This window comes from Trachemys scripta, chromosome 4, assembly GCF_013100865.1.
Source record: "Trachemys scripta elegans isolate TJP31775 chromosome 4, CAS_Tse_1.0, whole genome shotgun sequence".
NCBI classification, from domain to species: domain Eukaryota; kingdom Metazoa; phylum Chordata; order Testudines; family Emydidae; genus Trachemys; species Trachemys scripta.
In genome coordinates, this window is record NC_048301.1 from 12,415,654 (window position 1) to 12,433,807 (window position 18,154).

The following is an 18,154-nucleotide window of genomic DNA, read 5'->3' on the forward strand; positions in this document are numbered from 1 at the left end:
TCGTGCAAAAGTTCTGGACCCACTGCTGGTCATCCCAAGCCTGCATGATGATGTGGTCCCACCAGTCTGTGCTTGTGGCCTTGCACCAGAAGCAGTGATCTATGTAGGGAGCATCAGCAGCTATGAGAATTATATTGAGCAGCAGGATTGAACAGGGATGGATTAGAGTCTCACACGGATCCCCCCGCCAGGCAGGGCCCTCTCTCATCTCTGCTCATGTTCCAAGCAGCAGATCCTGGTCTCAGCTCCTTTGCCTGTTGGGCACTGCTGTGGGGTGGGTCAGAGCTCCTAATTGCCATGTGTTGTCTGTCCCGCCCCCTCTCCCTGAGAGTTGGACAGGAAACAACCGTGCAGCAGCCTTGGTCTGGAGCTGAGTGTGGGGCGCGTCAACCCCAATCCTTGTCCTAGGCTGGGCTGGGCTGGACGGACTGCACCGGATGATGAGACAACCCCCACCCCACCCCCCAGTAATCCTGTGAGCAGGTGTGGTCTCGGCAGGGAGGTGGAAGTGAGAATGCCTGCTTCTGCCTCCCTGCTCTTGGGAAAATGGCAGCATTTGTAGGGGAGAGGGAAAAAGACTTGGCAACCATGTATACCCCGTTAAATTTAAACACCCATGACACTGCTATGCATTTTTTTTTTTAAAAACAAACCCAGTTTTCTCAGAGCGATAATTATATGCTATAGTTTTGGGGAGGGGGTTGCCAATGAGAGTTAACATAAAGATTGGTTTAACATAAAAGAGAGTCTGCAGCAATCTGATAATATTGGTACTGCCTATTTTAAGGGATGTTTTTGTTCATTTTATTTAGGTAAAGGTTGGCGTGGCACTAATGAACACTACCTTTTTAATGCTGTATTTATCTTTGGAAAGGTTCTCTTGTGTTATTAAATCATCCCAAATCAGGACTATTATTATTTGAACCTTTTGAAGAAAATATAGATGCCAAAAAGTGTGTGATGTGATGGCGGGGGAGGGATATTGAGAACAAATAGGAATGGCATTAATACCTGCTTCCTCTTGCCTCAGGTTTCAAACTCAAGAGTTTTAAAAATGTATAACTAGACTTCTCTTTGAACTATACCTGAGCTATAGAATCTAATTTTTTTCCTCAGGTTCAAAGCGATTTGGAAGCAAAAGTTAGCTCTGTTTCAGCATTGCTCAATAAACTGCAGGAGACAGACAAGCAGCTGCAACGCGTTGCAGAACAGCAAACAAATATAAAGACTCAACAGCAGGAGAGATCCCGTTGTCATGACAGAGTCAATGAGCTTGAAAAACAGATGAATGTGTTCATGGAACAGCGGCTTCAGCATCTTGAAAAGTTACAACAGCAACAAATACATGTTCAGGTACCTGCATAGAAGCATAGAGCTTCTTGCTGTTTCTCTGCCTCTCTGTCTTGGTGTTAGTTATACTGAAGTTTGTTGTTAAATTTCTTTAATTGAGTAAAGCTACGACAGTACTTTCACATGTATGGGGTTGTTATTGTGCCCATATGTCTATGCCGGGGGATTCATTTGGTGGCTTCTTACCTGTCTAAGCAGTTAAAATTGCAGAGGAGAATGTGTGGTATAGGACAGAGAGGTTTTATGACCTAGTTCCAGAGAGGGAGGATGATCCAGTAGTTAGGTAGGTTAGTGGTTAGCCTAGACCTGGAGAATAGGGTTCAAATTCCTGATCTGCCACAGAGTTCCTGTTTGACCTTGAGCCAATCACTTGGCTTCTCTGTTTTAGTTCTTCATCTGTAAAATGAGGATAACACTTCCCTACCTCATAAGGGGGTTGTGAAGATAAATACATTAGATTGTGAGGCCACTGGATACCACTATCATGGAAACAAGTACCTTAGATTGTTTGGGAAGCTTTCAACTTAATAATAGTGCTGTCAGGCATGTGTGTATGTGATTGTAGCGTAGGTAGACATACCTGAGCTAGTTTTAATCTGCAGTGGATCTGCATCAGTGTGCATTTCAGTGAAGACTAGTCCCAGGAGTAACTGCCCACAGTTCTGGATGGGTTTGAACAGCCTGCCCTGAAGTATGTACTGCCATAGCTTCACTGCTGCTAGCTAGATTAAAGCTAAATTGGGTATGTCTGCCTGAGCTGCAATCACATGTAGACATACCCTAAGAATTTGGGGAAAAAATCCCTCTTATCCTAATGTCTGTGTTTTTGGGAACCAGCCAGAATGGGAATGCTTATTTCCCCCCTTTTTTGGAGCGGGGAGAGATTCCTATATGTCAGTTTTGTTTTGTTCTACCTTTCAAAACAGTGAGCAAATATTAGTTTTGTTAGCCTGCTGCCTATCATTTTTTCCCCCCCGGATCCCAATTACTATAAATATATTACATATTTGTTTGTTCAGATTGTTTGTTAACTAGCTGTAATTCCTTTTTTTTTTTTTTTTTTTTTTTTTTTTTTAAATTAACTTTGTACCTTTTGTCTCTTAGTCTCATCTCATTAGCTCTGCAATCAACACAGGTGGTTTCCAACCAGTTAACATACCATCTTCCAATTTGGTGGCAAAGCATTCTACAAACCCAGAACTACAGCAACCACTTACCAGCCAAGTCTCTTCATGTCATAGGAATTTATTCTCTACCAATGCTGTGCCCACCCAAGGTGAATAATTCAGTTAATTTAGATATTCAGTTTTATTTCTGTCTTAATCTTGCTTTCATAAATTTAGGACCATATATTACTAAGGAATAAGAAATATTTTTGCACAACTGATTTTATCTTCATTAATACAGTGCATACTACATAAACTGAAAACCATATTTATATCAAATTAAAGTGAGATTTTGGTATTTAGTGGATACTTATGCTCACCCAACTGATGATTATATTTGTGAGGCCCAAGACTGTTTTATAAAAGAAAGTGAATGTGGAAACTTGTACACTGCCTGACCATGCTGTATCTTGCCCTGGACTCTTGTTAGGGTGTGTCTGCACTGGGTGTGACATCTCCCAGAGTACAATCTGGACTGTGGAATCACTGTGCTCCCTTAACTCTTCAGCCTAGGTCTTCTCTTACACTGCTATGCTAGTGAAAAGTAGCCCCTCCAGGCTTTGCTTTCACACAGCCATCAGCATGTAAGGCACACCCAGCTAAGTTACATGAATGTTCTCCTACCAACTCATGAACTGTAAACAGGGAGACACCTGCAAATCCCCCGAGCCTTGCACCTCAGAAATGTGCGTCTTACACTGCTCAAGACTGTCTTGGACAGAGCAAGCTCATAAGTCCATCATTTTATCAAAGAAAATTAATATTCACCAGCCCTTATTAACCCGTGCAGAGATTCCCCAAAAACTTCAGTCAGAGCAGACTGGTTTAGGTAAAATATAAAAACAAGTTAAATAACTATAGAAAGAAAGATTTTAAGTGATACAGGCATAAAAGGTCAGAATTGGTTACAAAAAGAAATAAAATCGCAATATAATTCCTAAGCTTTACCAAGTTAAGTAAAATTTGAAGCAAACAGCTTTTCTCGACCCTCTGAATGTTGCCGGCAGTTCACAGTTCTTAGTACACAGGCTGGATACCCTCCCCAGCTGGGACCAATCTCCCCAGTTCAAAGTCTTTCAAGCAATCTTACATCACTGGAGATGGGGAAGGACAGAGGTAATGCAGAAGCCATTGTCTCTTATTTTATACCCTCCTCCTCTCCTTGAGGAACAACCGCCTACCCCCGCTGGGGTATAGACAGAGAAGTCTCCTGTGTATGTGCGATTCAAAGCATGTCTCAGATGAATTGTAAATTTCTTGCTCGCACCTTCTGTGTACATGACATTTGGGATGATATGCAAGGCCTTTGTTATTTCTGAGGAGCTGGTCTGTGGGCATTTCCCAGACTCCCAAAATGTTGAGTAACAAAGTAATCATAGCAAAATCTCATAACTCTATATACAATGATGATACACACATGCTAATGATGATAATGTTCAGTAGCTCATGAGTTTTCAAATGATACCTCACAAGGCATACTTTGTACAAAATATATAACCATAGAAAAGTGGTAAATAAGGCGGTTACAGGGGGTTATTTTGAGGTACTGTGTGTCACACGGAGGCTGGAAGGTGTAATTTCCAGCTTGGGTAGACATACCTGCGCAGGCTCTGGTTGAGCTAGCGTGTTTAAAATACAAGTGTAGCTGTGGCAGCGTGAGCTCAGGGAGGGGCTAGCCGCCCTGAGTAAGATCCTGCCCGAACCTTAGGTACGGACTTAGGTGCCTAGCCCCTGCTGCTGCTCATGCCGCAGCAGGTACACTTCTATTTTTAGCATGCCAGCTGGATCAGAGCTAGCGTGGTATGTCTATCCAAGCTGGGAACAACACCTTCCAGCTCCAGTGTAGACATATTCCACTTACTTTCCTCAATACCAAAGTTACTACCTGTTTTTAAAATTTTTGCCTTGCTAATGGAAATGTTTTATATTTCTGTGGGGTCTTTTTAAACTTCTGTTTGCTTTTGAAGAGTTTGTTTTCCTTTTCAAAATCTTTTAAATTCGGATTTAAAGAAAAATTGTTCATTATTTTTTTTTCTGAATTTAAGCGTATTCAAGTCAATTTGGAAAGTATGGCGTTCGTACACAGAAATCACCTCTGAAGACACCAGCTCCTCGGAGATATGCTCCTGTACCTGTATCAAAAGATGTGAAAATCTCACAGAAAATTTCCAAGAAAGAGAGACCTATAGCAGAAAAGGAAAATGTGCCCAAATCAGCATATGGAAGTGTTGTGGGTAAGAGTCAGAGGAAAGTTCAGAAATAGCCTTCCTTTGTCCCTTCACTGATATGGGCATGGCCAGTGGCTATTATTGCCTGTATCATCTTCACGTTCTCTGAAGACAGTTCTTATTGGATTACCTGAATCTAGGCATACACATTCAACATTTCTAAAAATGTGTTTGATGAAGGGTTAGTGCTGGCAGTAAATGAACGACTCCCGGAATTCAAGGCAGTACTGTTAATGAACAGTCCGGATGAGCTTCCCCATCGTCTTGCCATTGCACTTTGACCTTAACATTAAGTAACTAATGAAGGGTTGTTGTCAAGTTGGAGGCAGGTGTTGAGTGGGGTCTATTCTGTGTCCAATAATATTTAATATTTTCATGTTAGACTTGAAGGATGAAGTGGTGAGTGTGGTATTTAATGGCCCTGTACGTTACTCCTTACTCAGGCAAAACTTGTGACTTCTGAGTAAGGAATGTTAAAGGGAGCCCAGAACATGCATGATGCACACCTTAAAGGTCTTTCAGACACTTGAGAGGATAGGATTAAAGTGCAGTTCAGCCTTCATTACAGTGGTAGAATGAGCTTAAATAAAATGCAGTAAAGTCAAGTGTAAGGCGGTTTGTGTAGGAATGCAGTATCACACCCACGGATATTGAATAGGGGAGTACTGGCTAGGTGAGAAGAGTTACAATGGTAGATAAATTGAACACTGTCACAAAAAGGCAGATGGTATACTGGATTGCATTAATAAAAACAGAGTATGTTGACCAAAGGAGGTGTTTAACAGCTCTACTTGATACTGGCTTGGCAGCCCAGAATTCAGTTTTCAGCATCATATTTAAAAAGCACAAATACCTGGTTAAGTTTGAGTGACCTTTTGAGAACACCGTAAAAAATCCAGCCCTTGCACTCTTACCCTGTGGACAAAATGCTTGTCTGTCACTTGGTTACTTCCTGCTTAGACGACTGAAACCTCCCCTCTGGCCTCCCAGATTTTCCTTTTGCTTCTCTCCAGTCTGTACAGAATGGCCCTGGCTGAAATAATCTTTCTTGCCTTGCCATGCCATCTGCTTGGACCATGTCACTCCATCTTTGAATCCTTTTCCTGGCTTCTTACCTTCTGTATCAGAGTGAATCTTCTCATCATTCATCCCTGACTACATCTCTATTCTCATTGTTTACTATTTCCTTGTATGGCTCAGTGCTCCATCAGTTAATTCCACTTCCCCTCTTCCTTTCTGCATTTTTTCCATTCCCTATCCTGGTGTGCTAGGCATCTATCTGTCTCTTCCAGTCTCTCAGATCACTTCTAGGGAGCATCAAAAAGTAACCCACATCAATAAAAAGCCACCCACTGTAAGATGGAATCAAAAAATCTCCAAATGGTCCAAGATAAAATGTTTCTCTGAGTGTGGTTGTTGTGGGAGTGGCAGTGTTGGTGGTTGTCTTACTGTTTAGACTTATACGATTCTCAAGTTTTAGGGTCTGGAGTCATTCTGAAGGTTAGTTTAAACTACGAAGGCTTTGCTGAAATCGCTATACTAGGAAAATGACTCTTGCCAGTATAAGTTGTGTTGACATGGGTGTTTATGCCATCATGTTTGTCATTTAGGGAGTTGATTTTCATTTATTTATTTAACACTCGTAACTGATATAGCTATGCCAGCAAAATTTTGTAGTATAGACTTGGCCTGAGGGCCCCATCTCTAAATATACCCATATTAAATAAGATACACTGATTCACTGGTCTTGTGAAAACCATTTGTTTCCTTTGCCATGTGTTGTATGGTTTCCAATGTTAGGGTGTTCCTGTTTGTTATTCCTCTCATCTCATTGTTGCATAGGAATCATAAATAAAATAACATGTTTACCTGAATGTTTTTTAGGCATAGCATGTTCTTTGGTGCTGTAAAAGTGCATTAGTGATTATCTTTGTGGATTCACAGAGGAAGGGTGATGTCCCAGAGGACTGGAGAAAGGCAAATATAGTACCTATATTTAAAAAGGGGGGAACAAAGAGGACCCAGGGAATAAGAGATCAGTCAGTATAACTTTAATACCCAGAATGATACTGTAACAAATGATTAAGCAATCAATTTGGGAGTATCTAGAGGATAATAGGATGATAAGTAATAGCTAACAAGGATTTGTCAACAATAAATCATGCCAAACCAACCTAATTTCCTTCTTTAACAGGGTTACTGACCTAATGGATGGGGATAAGTACTAGACATAATATATTCTGATTTTAGCGAGGCTTTTGACAGTCCCACATAACATTCTCATAAGCAAACGGGGGAAATGGGTTCTAGATGAAATTACTATAAGGTGCAGGTCCAACTGGTTGAAAAACCATACTGAAAGAGTAGTTTAGCTCACTGTCAAACTGGGAGAACGTAACTAGTAGGATCCCTCCCCCCCCCAGCATCTATCGTTAGCGCCGGTACTATTCAATAATTTCATTAATGACTTTAAATAATGAAATGGAGAGTACACTTATAAAATTGGTGGGTGACACCAAGCTGGGAGGTGTTGCAAGCACTTTGGAGGACAGGATTAGAATTCAAAAGGACATTGTTAAATTGGCGAATTGGGCTGAAATCAATAAGATTAACTCAGTAAAGACAAGTGGAAAGTACTGAAGTTAGGAATTAAAAATCAAATGCTCAACCATAAAATGAAGAATAATTAACTAGGCAATAGTATTGCTGAAAAGGATGTAGGGTTATAGAGGATCAGAAATTAAATATGAGCCAACAGCATGATGCAGTTGTGAAAAAGACCACTATTCTGGAGCGCATATTAACAGGAGTGTCCTCACAGGAAGAAATTGTTCCATCTTACTTGATGCTGGTGAGGCCTTAGCTGTAGTACTGTGTCCAATTCTGGTTGCCACTATTTGGGAACAATGTAGACAAATTGGCGGGAGTCCAGAGGAGAGCAACAAAAATGATAAAAGGTTTGGAAAACCTGACCTATAAGAAAAGGGTAAAAAAACTGGGCATGTTTAGTCTTGAGAAAAGAAGACTGACTGGGGACCTGATAAGTCTTCAAATATGTCAAGGGCTGTTATAAAGAGGATGGTAAGTTGTTGTTCTCCATGTCTACTGAAGATAGAACAAGAAGTAATGGGCTTAATGTGCAGGAAATGTGGTTTAGCTTAGATATTAGAAAAAACCTTCTAGCTGTAAGGATTGTTAAGTACACCTCTACCCTGATATAACGCTGTCCTCGGGAGCCAAAAAATCTTACCACGTTATAGGTGAAATCGCGTTATATCAAACTTGCTTTGATCCGCTGGAGCACGCAGCCCCGCCCCCTCCGGAGCGCTGCTTTACCGCATTATAGCCGAATTCGTGTTATATCGGGTCGCGTTATATCGGGGTAGAGGTGTACTAGAATAGGTTACCACAGAATGTTGTAGAATTCTTATAATTGGAGGTTTTGAAAAACAGTTTGGGCAAACACCTGTCAGGGATGGTCTAGGTATACTTGGCTCTGCCTCATCATGGGGGGTGGGGGAGGTTGGGTCTGGACTAGATAACCTCTTGAGGTTCCTTCCAGCGCTATATTTCTAGAATTCTATGATTTTTTTAAAACCAAATTGATAAATAGTTTCCATTGCAATATTCTCATAAATCTAGTTAAATATTTTATAGTGGTTATTTTTTTAAATGAATGAAATATTTATTTCTTGAAATGAAAATAAGCCACTTAAATGTATTAAATATGTTTACTAATAATGTTGTTTATGTTTTTCCTATTGTAGGTGGAGGGAGACTTCTGGAGCAGATTCTGAATTCTCAAGAAACTCCATTGAGACAAACTGAGTCTTCTGAGAAGTCGTCATTAAACACCACCAAAATGGCCTGGCATTCCGAGAGAGAGTGGTAAGTAAATGTGACTGAATCAGAAGTTCATACAGACTTTTTATTTTTAATATGATGTAGGTATGTGCTAGACAGTGGTTCTCAACCAGGGGTACGTGTACCCCTGGGGTTATTCCGAGGTCTTCCAGGGGATACTCAACTCATCTAGACAAATGATTCTCAACCTGGGGGTTGCAGGACAGGTGTAGGGGGTTGCAAGCACAGGGCCAGCATTGGGGGTGGCGAGCAAGGCAATTGCCCAGGGCCTCACACCAGCAGGGGCCCTGTGAAGCTAAGTTACGTGCTTCAGTCCCAGGTGACGGCCCTTCGGCTTCAGCCCTAGATGGTGGGGCTTCATCTTCATACAAGGCTCATAAGTGAAAAACAAGCTGAAGTATCACACTGAAATGTAAATACAATATTTATAATCTATATCGATTTTATTTTATAATTATATGGTAAAAATGAGAGAGTCAGCAATTTTTCAGTCATAATGTGCTGTGACACTTGTATTTTTATGTCTGATTTTGTAAGCAAGTAGTTTTTCAGTGAGGTGAAACTTGGGGTACACGACAAATCACACTCCTGAAAAGGGTACAGTAGTCTGGAAAGGTTGAGAACCACTGTTATAGGTAGGAGATGCACTAGAGCAGTGGTTCTCAACCTATTTACCATTGTGGGCTGCATATGCAGCTCTTTGTGTTAAGTGGGCCACTTCTACCTGTATGGCTCTGAGGATGTCACATGGGCCACGACTATGTGCTGATTGGGCCACGGATTGAGAACCACTGCATTAGAGAGATTGGGTCTGGGCCTTGGGTCTGACCAAGATGTGCTTGGTGCAGGACCCAAAAAGGGGAAGCAAAGGTGGCTTTATACTACCATTGTGCTTCCATGATCTCCAGGGCTGCTAAGGGCTTGTTTTTACAACAGCATAAGAAACCTTAGGACAACTGTAAGTAATGATGGCTGGTAAACAGTCTCCCAAGGGCTGAAAGGGCTCACTGGAGCACAACAGCACTGTGCGTGATCTCCCTTCTTCTGGGTATATTCTCTGGGTTGTAGAGGGCTGGAATGTAGTGGCTTAGAGCCAGTTACATTGGCAGTGTTCCAATAGGGGGTTCCCCATGCCAATGGAATTCTCCATTTTCCAGTTAGGGTAGCTTTTGGCCACTTTGCATTAAGGTGTTTTATCAGAAACTGCTATCTGGTTCATATACTGTCTTAAAAATAATGTATGGATATTCTTTAAAACTGCATCTAGAAGGAGAATGTAACTATTAGTGCAGTCAGTTTCTAAGCCTCAGAACAGGTCAGGAAATGTTATCCTTCCTGTCTGAAGAACCCTCTTCCAGGTTACGCTTTTGTTGTCACGATTTCACTACATTTTTATATATTACACTGATGGCTTGAACATGTAATCTGGGGGGCAGAGGAAAGCACTTTGCACCATATTCTCATTTAATTAACAGTGGAAATTATACCTTAAATTCAGATTGAAATAATTGAAGTAACATTGGAAAATTGAGAAACTTTTCACTTTGGAAATTAATCACTGTTATTTTTCTATCTCGTTCCTAATAGTGTAAATACTGTAACTATTAAACAAAGGAAGCAATATAATTGGCCGAGGCCTCTGTGAGAAGAAGCAATTTCCTTTCTGTGTAAAGGTTTGATACTTGTGCAAAGTTCAAATCCATGTTAAAATTCTCAAATTAGAAGCTAGTTGTTTCTAAAGTCAGTCAAGAAGCTGTGAGATTTTAGTAATATGTAATCTTCTCAGCAGGCCTCCTGCCCTGCGAACTGACTCAATCCCTGCCTTTGAAGGCCCCCTCCAAGATTACAATTCAATTAATAAAACAGTGAAGAAAGCGGAAGATGTGCTTCAAGATCTTGGCCAGCTGAAAAGAGAAATGCATGGCATGCTACAGGTAAAGTGGGTGACCATATTGTTGGAATGACTAACCATTTCAATAAGAAAAATAAGCAAATGTAAGCAGAATAATGATATCTGGTACCAACAAAGATTGCCTTTGCTTCCTCCAAACAGAATTATGTTTACAAAATGACTTGGCTGAAAGTTGTAATCTGCTTGTCTGAAAAGGGTTCTGGGTCTGGGATATAATTATCTCCCAATAAACATACATTTGTATCTGGATTATAAAGCCACTATGTTACTTTACCAAAGCAGTAACTTTAAAAATCCAGTCTATACAGTAATAGTATTGGTAAAGAACTTCTTTTTCTTCGAAGTTTTTAAAATGTTTTGATTTTTTAAATGCTGCTTTCTGCCGTCCTCTCTTCTCTCCCCCAGTATTCTAACTGCAGACCTGATTGAGCCATTCACGTTTCAGAGAGAAAAGTCTTTGGCTTATTGCATTTATTAAATGGGGGGGGGGGAACGATTTAAACCAGTCCTTTTCCTACCTTGTCAGCAGTTCCTTATGATAAAATAGCCCAATGTCCAAAGTGCACTGGGGCACCGTTACTTGCATGTTTGTTCTTCTGCTGAGCTAGTCCCTTTTGCTGAAGTGGGTCTCTGCTGGCAGCAGTGAAGATTAGTCGCTGACTTTTAAAAATTAAGAAGCTTTAGCTATTTATGTGTATTTAATATTTTATTTATGAAACCTAGATGAAACAATTTAGAACAATGTGGTACTATAGAGCTAAGATGTCTTAAATGAAAAAATATCTAGCGCTATATCTATAGTGGTTCTACTTTGGAGCTACATCAGTATCAGAAGGTCTGACCTAACAGTGACAGCATTATCTGTGGAATAGAGTAGACTAGCTCTCCTCTGGCAGTACTTTGGAAATATTGGAGCACTTGCCTTAAAAGGACAGAAAAGGAGAAAGGGATGGCAGGTTAAACAAGGGCAAGGGGTGAAAGAATCTCCTCTGTTTAATTAGTGGTATAAGCAAAGACAAACACAGATACCCTTCAGGCTTCCCTGTGTAGTGTTTGTAGCAAATCAGCTTAACAGTTTAGGAAGAAAAGTCAGCTGGGAAGACAGATGAGAATTTTAGCAGAGGTGGAGTTGAGGTAGAGGGGGCGGAGGGTGGGTACATAGGCAGTGTTGAGAAGCCAGTGGTAGGTTGCAGACACAGAAGATGTAAGAGGAAAAGAAGAGTTTGGGCTCAAACATAATTCCAGCTTAGAAAATGTAGACAAATAAAAAGTCTGAGACAAGGAAGCATGGCCCAGTAATTAGGGCACAACCCTAAGACTTGGGAGACCCAGGTTCAATCCTCTGCTTTGCCACAGACTGGCTGTCCTTGGGAAAGTCACCTTGCCTCTCTGTGCCTTAGTTCCCCATCTGTAAAATGGGAATAAATAGCTCTTCTCTACCTAATGGGGGTGTTGTGAGGATAAAGACATTAAATATTGTCAGGTGCTCAGATACTCTGGTAATGGGGGCCACATAAGTACCATAGACAGGTAGGTGAGATGAAGGAAATGGAGTTGTGCTTGAGGGTGCTCCTCTTGTCCGAGAGAAGCATGCTGAGACATCATACAAGATATTTTACCTAGACTTTTTATTCACCTAACTTCTAAATACTGAATTTAATTCTGATAGATACTTATTGGTGAAGTTTCAAAGAACCTTTTTCTGTCTTTTTTCCCCCCCTGCCCAGGAAGCAAAAGCATGGAGATCAGACATGAATGATTTTGTTAAGGTATAGTGGGATTTTTTAAATTTAATTTATAGAAACTTTGTTGCTTCCTTTATCTTAATCTTTTTCAAAAGTTGTCTGTTACATTCTGAGCAAATAGCCCAGAGTAGGGTTTGAGTAGTTCTGTGACATTTGATATTCTGTTTTAGTGAAATATACTTGGGAAAGCAGACTATAAATGCTGCCCCCCTAACTCTATATCAGGTGGACTGCTAATGTGATAACTGTTTTGTGCTCTGTGTGTGTGTATATAAATACACCACAGCTAAATTCTTGATGTTGCACCTTTATCACTAATTTTAGATGTTTTATTGAGCACATATTTTAACCTTGGCTTTTGTTCTTAAATTCAAATGTACATGAAGGTGATAGATAATTTGTGAGGGTGGCAGGCAGGCGGTTTTCGGCGGCGAAATGCAGGAAATACAGTTCTGTATTGTAATTTAAATGAATTACACAACGTTCTGTATTAATATGCCTAGTAAGGAATCTCTTTGTCAAAAAAAAAATTACCAGAATCTTTTTTTTTTTTTTGGTCTGTTTTGTTACAGACATACATGCTGACAGATTCTTTGAAATAAATTACCAAAATAATTGAAACTGGCATGATTATATTGTGTTATTTTGAAAAATAAAATTTGCAGAATTTTCAAATATTGTGTGCAGAATTTTTTTTTTTTTTTTTGGGCACAGAATTCTCCCAGGAGTAGTATGTGCACCACTGACACAAGGAGCCAAGTATGCAGGTGCACAAGTGATGTACTAACTGCCACAACTGATGCTGACATAACTTGAGTCAACATAAGTTTCTAATGTAGACATGGCCTAAAAAGTGGCTCGGGGTCACTTTAGCTGGTCATTAGCATGTCCAGAAGAGCACTCCTATCTTCCTGCATCTCTTCCCCACTTCTTTTATTGGAGATCAGATGTCATCTTTTGTGTACTTCCACACAAGAGTATGAGGCCCAATCATTGTTCTAATCTCTGTGTTCTTGTGCATTGGTGTCCTTTATGTTCATACTTAGTGGTTTAATTACTAATTTTGTTTTCAACTTGGTGAAATGTTTTGCAAACTAAATGGCTTTTAATAGATTTTTTCAGTATTTCTTATAAAGAAGTAAACTTCAGTGGCATATGGTGCTACTGAGTCACGTAGTGCTATGTTACCTGGTGTTCCTTATTAGCAGATTGATTTCAGTGGGAGTTATGTGCCTTTATCAGGGAGCAGAATTTAATTCTTATTCTTTTAGAATAAATTATGCTTTAATGCCATTGTACAGAGAAATTAACATGTGATTTCTACTCCTTACATTTAATGGTTTCATCTTTTTCACATGCTATATTGCTTTCATATTTTATCAGCATTGTGCCTCAAACATGGTATATTATATTTTAATGTTTGACAAATTTCAGATCGCCTTCCATTTGGTTAACTATTGGCCCTAACTTTGCAAGACACTGATCTCTCTTTAGTTTAGGTTTAAAGTCAATGGCAGTTGCTCTCCACCTTATTAGATTGGGCCTTAGAATTAATGATAGATCAACAGTAGATCAGATTAATGTACTCTGTTTAGAAAAATGATTTAGTATGTTAAAATAATAATTGTTTTTCTTAAATTTTAGCCGACAAACCCTGTTGTTGCACCTAGTCTTGCTGAATGTCCTCAGGTCTCCAAGCCATCTATTCTTCAGACAGTTAAATCACCAAAATCCGTGTTGAAGGATGCTGAAAGGATTTTAAGAGGCGTACAAAACAATAAAAAAGTCCTTGAAGAAAATTTGGAAGCCATTATTCGTGCAAAAGATGGAGATGCCATGTATACCTTTATTAATGCTTTGACTACAAACAGGTGGGAATTTCATTTAATCTTCCATGCTGCTACCCACTCTACTCTACTCATAGTACTAGTTAAAAAATATTGAACTGGTGTAGAGCAGAAGTGAAGGCAGCTATATCGAAAAAGGAGAAGTTGATAGTAATGAATATAAATCAGAAGCTAGGATTGTAGAAAATTGATAAGGGAGGCAAAGAGACATATGGCAACATCTGTGGCCAGCAGAGTTGAGGAAAATAAGGAGGTTAAATGTACAAGGAGGGAAAAAATGCCAGCAATGGCATTAGTCCACAACTAAATGGAAATGCTAGAATTAGGAATAATAATACAAAAAAGATAGAAGTGTTTTGTGACGGGATCCCCGGGGTGCAGCCTCGTACTGTGGGACCGCTGTGCCCCCTTAACTCTCCAGCCTGGGCTGTCTCTCACAATGCTTTGCTAGTGATAAGCAACAAACCGCTCCAGGCCCTGTTATCACTCAGCATAACAGCATGTGGAGCCCCACACCCAGCTAGATTGCCCCACACCCAGAGCACTCGTGAATCACACAGAGAAAGGTACCAGCCAAATCCCCCCACCTCCCAGCGCTGTACCTCAGGAATATACCATCTTGCACTGCTCATCAAATATATTAATTGGTTCACCACTTCATCAATGGCAAGTGGATATACACTGGCCTTTGCAAACCTGAGCAGATTTACCACTCAGGCAAACTCACTGGTAGAGATAAACAGTAAAACAAAATTACTGGCTACAAAAGATAGATTTTAAGTGATTATAAGTGATAGGCAAAAAGTCAGAGTGGTTACCAAAATAAAATTAAATATAAACATACAGTCAAAACTCTCAACCCTATTAGATTGGGCAACATCTAGATTAAGCAATTTTTGCCTTGAAACCTGGGCCAGTCCCCTCTGTTGGAGTCTTCAGAGTGTCCTTGTTGCTTGCAGCATAGGTGGGGGAAGGAAAAAGGCCAAGCATGGGGCCCCTGTGTTCTGTTTTATATCCTCAGTCCATGTGCCTGGAGAACAGAAGTCCAGGCATGTCTGGTGGGCGTTGCTGAGTCCCCAGGCAAGGTTGAGCAATTCCTCTGGTGTGACCCTATGCAGGTGAGTCATTGAATTGTAGTTCCCTTGCTGGACAATGGCTGTTTAATGGTTGTTTGACACCCGCCCGGGTGTTGGTTACTTTCCTTGGCATTGTCTCTGGAGAGCTAATATCTGGGTGCTTTCCAAACTCTCAGCATATTTTAGTGACAGCCATGCAACACAATTCTCATAACTTCATATGCATTAATTATATACATGTTTAGATAGAACAGTGACTTTCAGCAGATCATAACCTTTCCCCTGATACCTCACATGGCCTGCTTTATATACAATATCACAATTATATACAAATGAGGAATATGGGGGTTACAGGACACTCCCCCAAGGTATAGAATGTCACATGTTCAATAAATATTTTTTCTGTATTTGGGAAAAACAGATGATTGATGGCAACACTCTTTGTATTCTGCTAGTATCCTGAAAGGATGTTAAACAGCAGCTACTGAAGTTAGACATTTTAAAATCAGCAAATCCAGATAACTTGCATCCAAGAGTTTTAAAGGAGCTGGCTGAGGAGCTCACTGGACTGCTAATGTTGATTTTCTGCATGTCTTGGATCACTGGGGAAGTTCCAGGAGACTGGAAGAAAGCTAATGTAGTGGTGATATTTTAAAAGGCTAAGAAGGATGACTCTTTTAATTATAGGCTTATAACCTTCTGAGGTTAACGCTAGGCAAGATGATAATAGTGTCTGATACAGGACATGATTAATAAAGAATTAAAGGAGGATGATAAAATTAATGACAATCAACATGGGTTTATGGAAAGTAGATCCTGTCAAACTAACTTGATATATATTTTTGAATAGATTACAAGTTTGGTTGATAAAGATAATAGCGTTGATGTAATGTCCTTAGAAATCTGTAAGGCATTTGACTTGGTACAGGATGACATTTTGATTATTAAAAACTGGCCTTAACTTCATGTTTCATATGATACTAGTAAAGAAAGTCAGATTGTCTCCAGAACAGCCATGGTTTAAACGTTTGTCTGATTGCTTTTTTTATTGCTACTCCTTGTAGCAGGCTCACAATTTCAGGGTCCTGTTGGGGCTCATTCAGTCAATATGTCTAAAACTGTAGCCAGCCTCTCTGCAGATAGTACAATGACATGCACCAGTATAACAACCCAGGTATATTTATTTTCTGTTCAGATTAGCAAAGCTGCCACAGAAAATACTCTGCATGCTTTCTCAATGCACTATTGCTTGCTCTCTGTCTCGTGACATGAATCTGATTTTTGACCATTACAGAACCTGTTTCCATGTTGTGAGCACCCAATCTTTCTCATACCTTTGTTTTTTGAGGATGTCTCTATAGTTTCTGTTCTAGATATTTTATCAGTTGCTTACATAAAATTATATATGCAAAATATATTTTGGTGGTAATTGGACTCTCATCTCTTTGATGTCTTGAATGAAACTAGTCTCCCTCTTGTAAAGATTTTCTGGGAATGGAAATCTATAATAATTCCTTTTTGGAGAAAAAGACTCATCTGCTCACTCTCCCCAACCAAATTGGGAATATGTTTTTCATTCTCTCTTGCTTTTCACCTTTTGTTCAAAAAAGGAACATATGAGGCAATAGGGACTGCTATAGCATCTCATGAGAGTAAGTGCATGGCACCTACTTGTGAGGCAGATTAATGGTGCTAGGGCATAGAAATATGGGCGCTTCCAACAACTATGTACTAGAAGCACAGGTGCAGGCGTGGGAAAGTAGTATGAATACATCCAATACCTTCAGAGATCAAGAATTGTAGGTAAGTTAATAGTCTTATTTACCCTGTGCTTTTTAAAGCCTCTCTCAGAACAAGTCACTACATTCTCAGGAACTAACTCATCACAGTTTGAGAAACACTGACCTAACGTAGCTCTTTCTTCTTTGTGTTTCAGACATTTATTGGAGGAGATTCGTATCAGGAAGACGGTAGATGAGTGGATTAAAGCAATCAGTGTGGAAATTCAGGTATGGCTGGAAGAAAATGTTCGAGTTAAAGTTTCTCGCATTGTAAGACACTTTTGGGGTTTTTTAAAATGTAGACTTTTAAGAAATATTGTTCACTCTCAATATGAAAACATCAGGAGACTATTAGGCCAATTAGTAGCTCAACAACAAAATATCCACACCTATTTTAAAACTTGTTCAGTTTAATGAAAATCACTACATCACAGTTACTGTTTAACATGAAGAACAAACTATTTGTCAGAACTTTAAAGCTGCCCCCAGCCTTTCCTGATAGACTTGAACATAAAATCTCGTTTGACTATGTTTTCATTTGATCTTTAGGCAGAAATGGCAAAAAATGATTATGAACAAACACAATATAATCAAAAAGATCCGAAGACTCCATGGATAAAGAGAACACAGAATACCAGGGATATGAAGACCAACAAAGAAATTAAAGCAAAAACTCAAAAAACCCAAGGATCCTTAACAAAGAAGTATTTATCTGCTGCTAAGCCTTCTCAGAAGCAGTCAGAGGATAACTTTAGAAGACAGAGCTTGAGAAGTTACTCAGTTTCTGAAACTTTGCTGAAGAAAGAAGGAAGGGCAGAGGTAAAGGGTTTTGTTTATTATTTGTAGTTCCTTCTGGTAATGACTGCCCTACTTCAGTTTCCAGGAGAGAACTGAATTGGAACGGTCAGTGTCCTGCTTTATGATTGACAGTAATTAAAATGTTCACATGTAAGGCAAATATTTCTCTACATACAGTGCTAGTTGGATAGTATCTGTAATACTGAACATTTAATTCTGGACAGTTATGCTATAAGGCACAGGATTTGTAGGGTTTGTTTAAAGGGTTGTTTGAGTGTGCATTACTTCATATATAATTAATATTACCATAAATGCAAATTGAAAATAAAATGGCTCCTTCCTTTGGGTTTCCATTGTGAGGACTGACTTTATTTTTATGCTTGTAGA

General features: G+C 39.7%; 1 protein-coding gene across 9 annotated transcripts in view; it reads left to right on the plus strand.

Annotated features, from left to right (window-relative positions):
* KIAA0586 (KIAA0586 ortholog) overlaps window positions 1-18,154 on the plus strand; it is a 110,914-nt gene that overhangs the window by 17,222 nt on the left and 75,538 nt on the right. For 7 of the 9 annotated variants that reach the window (XR_004645472.1, XM_034768459.1, XM_034768456.1 and 4 more), the window contains 9 exons: window positions 1,117-1,353; window positions 2,455-2,626; window positions 4,562-4,750; window positions 8,512-8,632; window positions 10,395-10,542; window positions 12,248-12,289; window positions 13,910-14,136; window positions 17,125-17,197; window positions 17,519-17,788. Coding sequence is in view for 8 of the 9 variants with exons in the window: in XM_034768459.1 (XP_034624350.1) it covers window positions 1,117-1,353; window positions 2,455-2,626; window positions 4,562-4,750; window positions 8,512-8,632; window positions 10,395-10,542; window positions 12,248-12,289; window positions 13,910-14,136; window positions 17,125-17,197; window positions 17,519-17,788 (1,479 nt within the window). In the remaining variant the exon portion in view is untranslated. The remainder of the gene's footprint in view (window positions 1-1,116; window positions 1,354-2,454; window positions 2,627-4,561; window positions 4,751-8,511; window positions 8,633-10,394; window positions 10,543-12,247; window positions 12,290-13,909; window positions 14,137-17,124; window positions 17,198-17,518; window positions 17,789-18,154) is intronic. The other 2 variants (XM_034768455.1, XM_034768457.1) reach the window with 2 other exon arrangements.